This window comes from Macrobrachium nipponense, chromosome 17, assembly GCF_015104395.2.
Source record: "Macrobrachium nipponense isolate FS-2020 chromosome 17, ASM1510439v2, whole genome shotgun sequence".
In the NCBI taxonomy this organism is placed as follows: Eukaryota; Metazoa; Arthropoda; class Malacostraca; order Decapoda; family Palaemonidae; genus Macrobrachium; species Macrobrachium nipponense.
The window spans coordinates 59,177,012-59,189,511 of record NC_087210.1 but is presented as its reverse complement, the minus strand read 5'-3'; the positions used below and the strand labels follow the sequence as shown (position 1 = coordinate 59,189,511).

Here is a 12,500-nt window from a genome sequence, read left to right as displayed (position 1 = left end):
GTTGCAAGGCTTTTGTTATTACTTCAAGTGATCGGAATACTCCTTCAATGCTAGGTACCTAATTCAGTAGATGTGATCTTGGCTATACCGCTACAGTGCCAGGCAGTACCTACCTGTAGCAGCTCTCTCACCAGGTAAGGAACAACAAGCATTTTACCAATGCTAGCTCTCATTTCATTTAAGGATTTTAATGTTTTGAGGTATTATTGTCCATGAACCCCTCCTCCCCCAATATGGATTCAGCTAAGTAATTACTGGGTAAGTTACTTATATAAAAATGACGTTTTTAATCATTGAATGGTGATAAAGTAATTACAAACAGAGCCCATCCTCCTCCCCTATTATGGACTCTAGAACATAAAACTAATTGAGTTCTTGGTTGAGTTGTTCCTCTTTTACCCCAAAAGTGGGTGGGGTCTGTTACCTACATAAAGAAAAGGCTGTTGCTAGCGCAATTCAGACAATTAAGCTACCGTCAAGTAGAAACTCTTGGTTAAGTAATTATGTACCGGGTAAGAATATATAAAACTTAATTATATCATAAAAATGTCATTTTGCTTTACTAGTAGCAAATGAAACTTAAGGTTTATGTTGATATTATTAAAAAAATGAACAAGAAAATTAGGCTTCCAAGTCTGTAAATATTCTTATCATGGTAACATAAGATGTATGTACTACTGGATATTTGATGATGAAAGTGATATTAATATAGATTTAGATCAGTGACACAGGTGCATGGATTAGTTATGCCTTGACTACATATCCTTCATTTTTCACACAGTATGAAGTAGACCCACATTTCCCTCCTTTGAATAATGTTCTGCCAATTGTCATTTACTTCCGTTGTATCCCGCTACTAAACCAAACTCATTCATGTCTGTGAGCCTTGTTAATAGGAAGAAGTTTATGGACTGACTGGTAGCAGGATCTGTTAGTGTAAGATTTTACTATTGTACTGAAATTCCAATTTGGAATCTTTTCTTTCATGGTAGATGGCTTTCATAAAGTAGCGTCTGCGGACTCAGGAGGGTTACGCTTGGAGAAAGATGAAATGGAGTTTGCTCATCCTGCTTTCCAACAAGGCCGGGAAGAACTCATAGAAAACATCAGACGAAAGGTACCAAATTGAGAAATAAATGAACGATAACTGTAGTGTAGGAATTTTCAATGTGTTATAGGTTTCTGTTATCTTAATCAAATTATTCATAATACTTTATGTAGTTGTTTATTGAATTTAGCAATTTCTGTCATTAATTTTTGCTTTGCCTCTTGTAATCTAGCGGTAGATATATGCAGACATAAAATAAAAAATATTTTTGTTTTATTTTTGTAAATTATATTTATTTTACTCTAAAGGTTGATAGTTCAGTAGGATATTTTTTGTAATTTGGAAGACCTTATACAAATATTAACCTGGAATTTAATACATGTTTGTTTTTATAGGGATACAAACCATTATCCTGTATGTGGGAGTATTCCTCACTGAGAGGCAGAATTGGTTGCTAAAACTTGGTAATAACATAGCTAACTAGTAGTAGGTGGGTTGGCGACCCAATTCACCTACTGTTATCAAGGACTTCTTTTTTCAGCTGCTCTTTTAAGTGGATTACGCTGCTCTCTCTCTCTCTCTCTCTCTCTCTCTCTCTCTCTCTCTCTCTCTCTCTCTCTCTCTCTCTCTCTCTAGGGTTATGTTTGAAGGGTAGTCACCTAGCCAGCATTTTCCAATGGTGCCAACCCAGTTTTGCACCAAACTCTCCCCAAGTGAGAAATTTGTTTGTGCTTGAGGTTTGCCACTTCCTACTAATGCTTTGTCTGTGGCTTTGCAGGAGTATGACAGTAGTTTATGCTTGTTAATCCAAATGCCCTATATTTAGTTGCTGTTTTGCTCAGGTACTCAGTGGTGTAGAGCCTCCTGTAGTGATTGTGTCAGCTTGTATGGATAACCCTGCGATATTGAGTACAGGCTGTACCCCTCTGATGCTGCTTCCTTTGGAGTGCAAAAATTGTAGATGAAGTAAGGTGAAGAAATGTTAGATTTTGTCTTCTCATTTCTCTTTGTCATTGAGCTCTTCTCTTCCTCTGTCTTCTACCTGTCCTTCCTTCCATGGGAAGAAGAAGAGGTCTCAATACCCTTCTCAGAAGTTCTGAGTGAACAGCATCCTTGGGTGGGTTGGTAATGGCCTTCGTCCACCTGACTGCTTTAGATAGGGTTGAACCCTGTTCCTAGGTATGCAGAGAAGGGTCTGTTGCTACTCCTTGCAGTGACATGTCTTCCCTATGTAGCCAAGAAGAGTGAGACTCATTGGTGGAGTTGAGTGAATAAATGTAAAGGTGTATCATCATCTTCTCCTCCTCCTCTCCCTTGTTAAGCGCTTGCTCTTCTTGTTTCATGCGTCTTCTTCCTTCTATGAGAAGATGGGGAATTCTCAGGAGCCATCTCACAAGAAGTCTTATAGAACTTCAGATGAGCTCCTTCCTTTTTGGTTGGAAGTCTGCTGTAGTGTCTCCATATTTATTTCTGAAACACGAGAACTTGTGTCAGACTCTTCTGTGTTCGTACTTGTCCCTAGGTGTGCAGAAGAGTCTGCTGCTGACACCTGCTTTGTCACATCATCTACTGTAACTGAGGATATTAAGATTCGTGGGCAGAGTAAGATAAAGAAAAACAAATGCATATGTTATTCTTTGACCTCCTCCTCTTTGCTGTCAAGTTCATCATCCTTGATCTCGTCTCTCTGCTTCTTCTTCCATCTGTAATAAGAGTTCTAGGAAGCCGTCCCAAGAAGTTACATTGGACTTTGAGTTAACTCCTTCCTTTTCTTGGGATTGGTGACAGTATTCATTCACCTATTAGTAGGATGTCTGCCATAAGTAGGGTTGACATAGAGTTCTCTGAACATCTCATGAACACCAGTGTTGCCCTTTTGTACTTATAAAACACAAAACCTGTCCCAGACTCTTCCATCTTTATACTTCAACCTAGGTATGCAGAACAGTCCATTGCTGCTTTCTGCTTCAACCTGTCTTCTACTGTAGCCAAAGAGGTTAAGGCTTGTTGAAGGAGTAAGGTGAAGAAATGCAAGCCTGCATTTTCCTTCTCTTCTTCCGCTTCTTTGTCTTCCTTGTTTCCTTTTGCCTCTTCTTTCTTAAATGGGAAGGAGAAGAGGAGCAGGTCTTGGAAGCCCTCTCATGAGAGATTCTTTGAGACTGAGTGCCTTCCTTCTTCTTCACTGACTTGTAGTAGGATGTCTGACATAGGTTGGGTTGACAGAGTTCTCAGAGTTTACCTGTGAACCAGTGTCTCCAAGTTTACTTTCAAAACATGGCTGTCTTAAACTCTTTTATGTTTGTACCCCTGCTAAGGCATATAGATAAGAGTTGCTTCTCCCTTGCTTGGCAAGAGTACAATTTGTGGATCATGTGTACATTAAGGGGGCTGGCCGGCTAATGCCATTTTTCAAGGACAGGACTTTGACATTCATACCACTTTGACATTCATACCACTTAATAAGATGACTTGGGACATCTCCAAACCGCATATGATTTTTGCCTGTGACCTTCAATTTTGTGATGCCAGGGCGATTTATCCCGAAAATAACCATTTTTCAAATTCTATCTCCTCCCTTGATATTTAATATTAAGACCTGGGATTACTACCATATATAGACCCGATGTAGACCTCCAATCAAGTGAAGAGTTTTTTTCTAAGTAATTTTTTTGCCAGATATGAATTTTTTCATTATGTTAAAAAATATACCCTATAAATCAGGAAAAAAATCTCAGAAAAAAAAAGAAACAAAAATTGGAAAAAAGTCTTCATTTGATTGTCCTATAATCTCTTTCTAAGTTATATACCAAATTTCAATGCTATAGCTTTAAAACTAAGGGAGAAGATAGAATTTGAAGGCCTAAGGGAGAAGATAGAATTTGAAGGTCAATAAGTATAGTTTTGAGATACGGGCGTTCAAAGTTTTTCTTTGTATTTTTACAAAGGCAGTGTTAATAAATAATGATTATTATGAACTTCATATTTCTTTTTGGGTATTGATAAATAAAAAATATGTTATGTATCATAATTTAATCATAAATGAAAATCCCTTTGCTCATAGATCGTAGCTTGGGGCACTACGTCAGGCAAGACGGGGCACTCCTTCCTATGCAATGATTTTTACACTGTAATAGTCGTCCAAGTTTTCAGGTTATCTTTGGGGTCACTGAATCATTCCCTCTCTCCTCTCTCTCTCTCTCTCTCTCTCTCTCTCTCTCTCTCCTCTCTCTCTCTCTCTCTCTCTCTCTCTCTCTCTGCTTATTAGAGCGAATTTTCTTCTTCTGTATGTTAGCGAGATGTTTTTCTTGTCTTTTCCTCTTTGACATGATGAAATTCTTTTCGATAAAGAATGTAAAAGCAAGAGAATGTCTGAGGTGAAACTCGCACCTGTACTCTCTTTTTACAAAGACAGTGTTAATAAATCATTATTATGAACTTCATATTCCTTTTTGGGTTTTAATAAACCAAAACTATGTTATTTATCATAAGTGAAGATCCCTTTTCTCAAAGACTGTAGCCTGGGGCACTGCGCGGCGTGTACGTCAGGCAAGAAGGGGGCCGTTCCTTACTACGCACCCCTCCCTCTCTCTTCACTAACTGTGCTAATATCAAGAGATATTATGATATTCTGTACTCATATTAGAGCTAATTTTCTTTGTCTGTATGTTAGCGAGATGTTTTGCTTGTCTTTTCCTCTTTGGCATGATGAAATTCTTGCCGAAACAAAGATAGACAGATGTAAAAGCAAGCGAATGTCAGAGGTGAAACTCAAATGTGTAACCAGCGTCATGTTTCTCCTCACACTGAAGGGAAGTAAGCTGAGAACCTTCCCTCCTGTGACTCATGGAATCTGTAAAGATGCAATTGCTCACAATTTCTTTGACAATAATTACCAAAATTCAAGATAACAGAAGAAATATTGCATTTTCTTGTACGGATCAATGTTTTTGGCTTATTGAGTTACATTTAGTAATTGCCCTGTAACTACAAAAGCAAGAGGAATTTTGACGAAATATTTTGTTTACACATTCTCCATTGCCATACGAAGCTCCATGAATTTTTTCATGACTGCATTTTGTGCCCTATACCCCCATATATAAGGGTACCGGCCAGCCCCCTTAAAGGTTAATGTGAAACAGGTCACTGATGTAGGATATCAGTGGGTCTCACATCAATCTACATGTATGTATGTAAATGAACAAACCCTTAAGTCTTGTCATGTCTCCCCAGAACTCTTACATGATATCTTGTTTGTGTGTGCACAGGAAAAGGTTCACAAACTCAGGTTTTTCCTAGATTGTCCAAGACTCCCAATGTGCACATGTGTGAGTGTGAATGTTTGTCAGTAGCATGAGTGAGTAGTTTGCTACACCATTGAACTGTCAGCCAGGTACACTATCAGGAAGAAATGCTTTGGCAGACCAGCTCATCCACCGGGAACTGTTGATCAGGACAGATTGGTCCCTAATTTCTTTTGTGGGGAAAAGCTATTAAAATTTTTTTGAAGTCTAGTGACTTATTTGTGGACCACATGGCTACAGGAAACTCAGGTGTTCTGCTTTCCCAGTCCAAGTCCTTGGCTGTCTTGGAAAAGCTTTTCAGCCGTCTCTGGAGCATATGGATATCTCTGCCTTTCCTCCTGTCAGTTTGATTTGCCAAAAAATCCAATAAGATTTGGCACATGGTCTTAGGTAACCTTGTCAATGCTTGTTTGGCCCATGCCAAATATTATCCTGATCTACTAATTCTCTGGGTAAGGCATCCAGTAATTCCCTTTGGCTTATTCTTATAGCACACATGATAGGTCACCTCAACTCCCATGTACTTCAACTGATTTCTTTGATGAGGTCTCTCTCCAGTTAATGCTACTCTGCAGTAGATTACAAACTTACTCATCCACCTTTGTTGAGACAAGCTCTTCAAAGTCCTGCTGTGAAGCCTGTTAATAGTTTTCCTTTGAGCCAGGCCTTCTGACAGAAGGGCTTGAACCTCTCTTCCTCAGAGTTGTTCCTGCTCACATGAGCCATAAACAGTCTTGCCCACATAGTTAGCTTGAGCCTCCTAAGTGGAATGTGATTTTGCTGCCTAAGTCGGACACTAAGGAACCCTTTGGAGAGACTTTGAATCAAGATCTCTCAGGACTGGTTCTGCTAGCCCGAGCCTCATCATAGCATGTTGATGGGTTGCACAACCAAGTGTATTTTATTTGGGATGAATCTTAATACTGTTAAAGCTTATATCTCGCCACTGATAGGGAAGGCGATAAAAGCTATAACTATAACAGTATGTAAATATCCAAAATATCAATTTTATTATGAAAATTTATATTATCTACCTCACAGAGAGCTGGGAATTCCTCTTGTTTTTGTTGATTCGTTATCAAACTCGGCATGCTCGGTTTTTGACAAGTGACTTGAGAATCTTTTGGCCGTAGACGTCTTAGAGTTTGTTAGCAGGGAGCCAGAAGAGATGCATGAGCCCTGTGGCACTGTCATTGAGAACCTGACATTATAGACAAGTGCTTCAAGATCTCTAGTACCAGCAGGAAAGATGGGTATTAGAATATCCCTTCTGGTTGCATGAAGTGACAAGTGGGCTTAAAGTATGAACTGCGAGGAACATATTTATCCAGGGACTTGATATTGACAAGCTTGTCTGTATTCTTTTGGGGAACGTTTTGATTTATAGGTGGTAATAAGGACAGGTGTTTGGCAGCACCAGACTACCTTTACCTAGTTTTACCCAGAGATGTTGCCTAAAAGTCCTTGGACCATTTTCCTTTGGACTTATGGTGCCTGCCAAATTGGTTATGTAGCCTCCAAACTCCACTTGGACAAAAAAGTACTGAGATGGCAAAAGGCTGGAGATTGAATGGATTAGAGACTGGCTCTCACTTCCTTCTTTCTTCCCTCCTTCTTTCCTTTGCAAGGCATCAGTTAGGATGAGTATGTATTGGCCAGGCCACGTTGCAGGCAGTAGACCTCACAGTAGGGCATCTTATCTAAGAGCTTCTGCTCATAAAATGTTACTCCTTCCACCCACTTTTATAACAAAAAGAGGCCCAGTGGTAAATATATTATTTGCACCCATTAATTTATATTTGACACACATTATCTGCTTTCTGTCCTTTGCTACTTATATCATTAAGGCAGCACTTGGGCCTCCAAATTATTTTGAGAGAGTTTAATTACAGCTCATGTTGGCTCATTCTTGTAGCTCATACACCAGATTGTAGAGTAGATTACAAGAGTCCTGTGCTCATGAATGTGTTAAGAACATGACATTTCTTGGTGAAAATTCAGCTTTCCTTCCTCATAGGAGATGAGTCTCCTACGTGAAAGGTGATAGCATGTATTTCTTTAGAAACAAACCACAAGTTTTGCGGCAATCTCTGTTTTCCCAGATGCACAAATGAGAACCTTTTACCATCGTTTCCACCTTAAACTCTGACCCTGATGCTGAAGGAGAAAGTGCTTTGTGATGACAAGTCAGCAAAGCTTCCCTTCACTCACCCACCTATCACCATTTAACTACCTTGTTAATAAGTTTCAATGACCACTTCCAGCTTTTGCTGATGAATACTCCTATATAAAGGTTCAGGTTTGTTTACTTGAGGAAATAAAAATTACTCTAAAAATTTTATATTGTTATATTGTTTGTGAGGATTTTTAAAGAGTGGGATTGTTCCTAAAATAATTAATTGAATTATACAGTCATCAACGTAAAACCAGGTTAAGTTTTCTGAATGGATGCAGTGCGTGTATTAGTTACCATAGTATCCATTAACTTGTATATTCCAATTGTTTATGTTTTGTACAATTCTTTCATGTTTGCATTCTTGTTATATTTATATGACTTTTTATACCATACTTGCAGTATATAGTCCTTGAATTCTTGTATATTTTTCTACACAAAACTTATTGCAAGATACAGCAAATGCTATGATCATTGGAGAGCTACTGGACAATGCTGTTGTTACTGTTGAGTCACTTAGTAAAGCGAGGGGAGAATGGCATGACTTGCAGAATAGATCATGTATAGAAGAACTATAAATCTCCTGTTTCTTGATGCTTAAGGGATTTCATTTAAGTAGTTCTTAATTGTTTGTTTTCCATAAATTTGCTCATTCCCTATGTGGAACTTAGTATAGCCTATGGTCATCTAATTATTAAATTTCTGTAGCACTGCATTTGATTTAAAATCTAAATTTGAAAATTAAAATCTAACCTTTGGGGCTTCCCAGGAGAGAGTTCAGAATCTTAACAAGGTTTCAGTAAAGTAATAGTAAGTTGTTAATACAGGCAGTCCCCAGTTATTGGTGGGGGATCCGATCTGATGGCTTGATATTAAGCAAAAATTGCCAGTAACTGAAAATCAGAGATGTTTGACGCTGATCGGCTCCGATAACCGGTTAATGGGGCCTTTGTTAGGTATGTATCAGTGCCGATAACTGGAAAGCAGCGCATTTCACTGTTGAAAATCACCTATTTTTTGCAATTTTTGGAGCTGGACAAGCACCATAAAACTGGATTGCCGTTAACTGGGGACTGCCTGCATTGGAAATTTTTCACAAGAAATGCACATGTGAAACAGATATGTAATCAATTTGAATATGGCAGTAAACCAGCATCTTTTATGTCTTGTTAAGTGGAACCATATGTGTTAGATTGTTTTCGGAATATTAAATGTGTTGTCCGATGTCATTTTACATGACTACAATTATAGGTTAGATTATATAAAAAAAGTGTTAGTTCTTTTTTCTATAGGTCTGGATTGTCTAGAGTATGTAAGTTTCAGGTAAGTGATCCTGTAAGGTCACAATAACATGTACAATGCATAAAGGTGATACGGGTCAACCATCACTAATCCGCCATCATTGGGACCTGTAGGCTGCCGGATTACATATTGGTCCAATTTCCAGTGGGCACCAGAAGATTTATTCTAATGTTAGGACCAAAGGTTTATTAGCTATCTAAAATGCAAATTAATTAAAAATTTGTTAGAACACACCTAACCCAAGAATTAACGACCTCGTCCTACCTTTAACGTAGTCTGTAAACAATACAGGTTTTTAATAAAGTAAAAGAAACATTAAATGAAAATAAAGTGAAATTTTACTGAAGAACAGGCAAAATAAATGGTACAGGTAATTCTGCTGACATACACAAGAAAGTTCATCACTGCCACTTCCAAAGTGAAGAGCTGGAATTTGCAATCTAGGGACATTTACATATATTGAGGTGAAGGGTGTCAGGATTCCTATCTTTGTCATGGAGTTTTTTGTTTATATGTTATGGTATTATCTTTTTTTCTGTATTTTTCTGGGGTTCATATGAATGTACAAATTCATTTGCTGCCATCTGAGAGCTTGCTATAGCTTGTTCTGTTTTGTGACAGTGCCATTAACTGGAAGCCTGTTCTTGTCAGTGACACCGAATATTTTATGCTATTCTCATTTATATTTTTAGTGAATATAGGCAGTCCCTGGTTTTTGGCAGGGGTTCCGAACATTCTCGAAAGTGTGACGATAACTGAAAATCAACGATAAGTGCCGATGCCCGGTTATTGGCGTCAATAACTAGAGATCGGTGCTGATAACCGGAGATGACTGCGCATCAGCTGCTTACATTAATATTCGGTGGCGTGGATGGTATGGTGTTTGCTTTCCACCTCGGTGGTCGCAGGTTCAATTCTCAGCAGGGTTGGCAAAAACCAATGATTTTTTTTTTATTACCAAAAACCTTGTTTTTTTTTTTTTTTTTTTTTTTTAAACCATGATTTTTTTTTTTTGGTTTAAACCATGTTTAAAAAAAAAACTGTGAAATATGGTTTTTTTACGGTTTTTTCATTTTTTTGTGCTACTAGGTATGGTTTTTTATGGGTTTATTTCATTTTTGTGCCACCCAGTATAAAAAACTAAAGCAATTTTAATGATAATCACACGATAATCACACAAATCTGTGGCCCTATATGTATTTGACATACAAGTACGATGTATCCATACACTTTAAGAAGATTAACAAAGTTTAATAGTTCCATTATCTGTATGGCCAAAATTAACAATCTCCATATATCTCTCTTAGAACACTATGGTTGAAAGGAGTCCAAATTTTTTGTTTAATGCAATACTTCAAACAACTGCATCATATGAGAGAGAGAGAGAGAGAGAGAGAGAGAGAGAGAGAGAGAGAGAGAGAGAGAGAGAGAGAGAGATGCTTTAGTTTTGTGGATATGTCATGTCTAATACCTGTATCTGGTTTGTTTACAAGTTTGGATCTGATTGAGTCAAATATCAAGTTACCAATTTACCATTTTAAGGGTTATATTTTTATTAATGAACTTTTCTGGCTTTCTATATTCAAAATGGTTCTTATTTATTACATCTAAAAAAATAAATAATTACCAGATTAATATGATTACATGATAATGGTCATTTAATCATAAATATGGCTAGTTGCCAACTGTAAGAACACTGTCAAGCTAGTGCTACTGGCATGCCTGGCATAGTGGGATGTTACTCTGATCATGGTAGGCTACAATCACACACTGGTTGTTTTTCAATAATGTGCATGACATGTAGAAAAGCAGACATCATTTGGAAATTTTATGGAAAAAAAGTGGTGGAAGGCAGAAAGGTTGTAGAGCTATTTGCAAAAAGTGCCACAAAGCAATGGAAGGGCAAATAGCAAGAATGAAGGCTCATTAAAGTAATTGTGTTTGCTTGGAAACTGGCGATGAAATTGGTAAGAAAATGTATTATGGAAAGATGTTATGCTTCAGGGGGTAATTAATTGTTATTTTAATTATGCCAGACTAGGAAACGGAAATTGCACTGATGGACTAACTGTAATTTATTCATCAAACTTCATAAATCCTTGGAAATAATATCAAGTTGGCTAGGTTAGATACTTTTGTTATCAGAAGCGTTGGGTAATAATTTAACTTGTTATCAGAAGCCTAGGCTAATAATTTAACGAGTAAATTTTGGCCTAGGCCTAACTTCTGAATCAATAGTACTAAAATAATTACTCACTTGGAAGAAATTTATGATTTTCCTAGAGAAACTTATAAAACCAAAAAAACCATAAAAGCCAAAAAAACCATGTTTTTTTATTGACTGATTTAAACCATGGTTTAAACCATTTGGTTTAAACTGCCAACCCTGATTCTCAGCCATTCTATTGAGGAGTGAGAGATGTGTATTTCTGGTGATAGAAGTTCACTCTCGACATAGTTCGGAAGTCACATAAAGCCGTTGGTCCCGTTGCTGATTAACCACTGGTTCCATGCAACGTAAAAACACCATACAAACAAAAACAAAAAATTTACAAATATTTGACAATTATTAAATTTATTCTTTTATCATAAAAAATGTATTCAATCACAAAAATAAAATGAAAATACGTACAGTAGTTAGTGAATGTTGCTCTATGAAAAAATCTGCTGAGTAGTGAATTTCCCTGAGATATATTTCACAGATACTGAATCCGCGATTGCTGAACCGAGATCTAGCAGGGGTCCACTGTAACCAAAACTGCAATAATAGCGCTAATATCCAGTTATCTGCATTAATCCCTCAGTTATGTGCTACTGTTAAGTGGGGATTGGTGCATATCTGCGCAAAAAATCCAGTTATCGGCATTGTTAGACGAGGAAAACTGGATCGCCGATAACCAGGGACTGCACGTATTCTTTATTTTTTAATTTTCACAATCCAAAAGATAAATGCAATCGTGTGCATAGGGTATATAAGAATGAACAGACTCATTCACTAGCATCGGAGAGCCTTCTACAACTTGTTTTGGTTTTATTGTTATGCTTACAATTTTTAAAATTTACGTATATTTTTCAATTGAGTCTAACCTCTATTATGATGACATGGAAAAACAGCTATCATAATAGAGAGATAAGTACAGGTAGTCCCCTGGTTATCAACGGCCTCGGTTATCAGCGATCCAGTTTTCCAGCGCTTGTCTGGTTACAGTGGAGCCCCTGCTATATATCGGTTCAGCAATTGATGATTCGGTACTTCGCAGCGTTTTCTGTGAAACTTATCCCCAAATATATTGTAGGGATATTACACTATTTTTGTTGTGGCTGAATACAATTTGTACGGTAAAAGAATGAATTTACTGATTGTCAAATAGTATTAATATTAATGTAAACAGCCAAATATCAAAGAAATGTTTAAGTAAAATCCCATAATATTGATTAATTATCATGTACTGAATAAAAAAAATGTTTCTCTCTCTCTCTCTCTCTCTCTCTCTCTCTCTCTCTCTCTCTCTCTCTCTCTCTCTCTCTCTCTCTCTCTCTCCCCAAAGGTGATAGATAGATAGAAAGGGAGAGTAGTTGATAGAAAGAAAGATGTAATATATACTACTGTATTATTGATGTTTTTAATTGTTTAACCCATGTAAGGAACTAGCTCAGCCCTCTCTCTCTCTCTCTC

General features: G+C 37.4%; 1 protein-coding gene across 6 annotated transcripts in view; it reads left to right on the top strand.

The window, feature by feature from the left end:
* The window catches only part of LOC135196277 (heat shock factor protein-like), a 340,110-nt gene that overhangs the window by 28,208 nt on the left and 299,402 nt on the right, over positions 1 to 12,500 (top strand). For all 6 annotated transcript variants that reach the window (XM_064222984.1, XM_064222983.1, XM_064222982.1 and 3 more), the window contains exon 2: positions 994 to 1,117. In XM_064222984.1, coding sequence (XP_064079054.1) covers positions 994 to 1,117 — 124 coding nt within the window. The remainder of the gene's footprint in view (positions 1 to 993; positions 1,118 to 12,500) is intronic.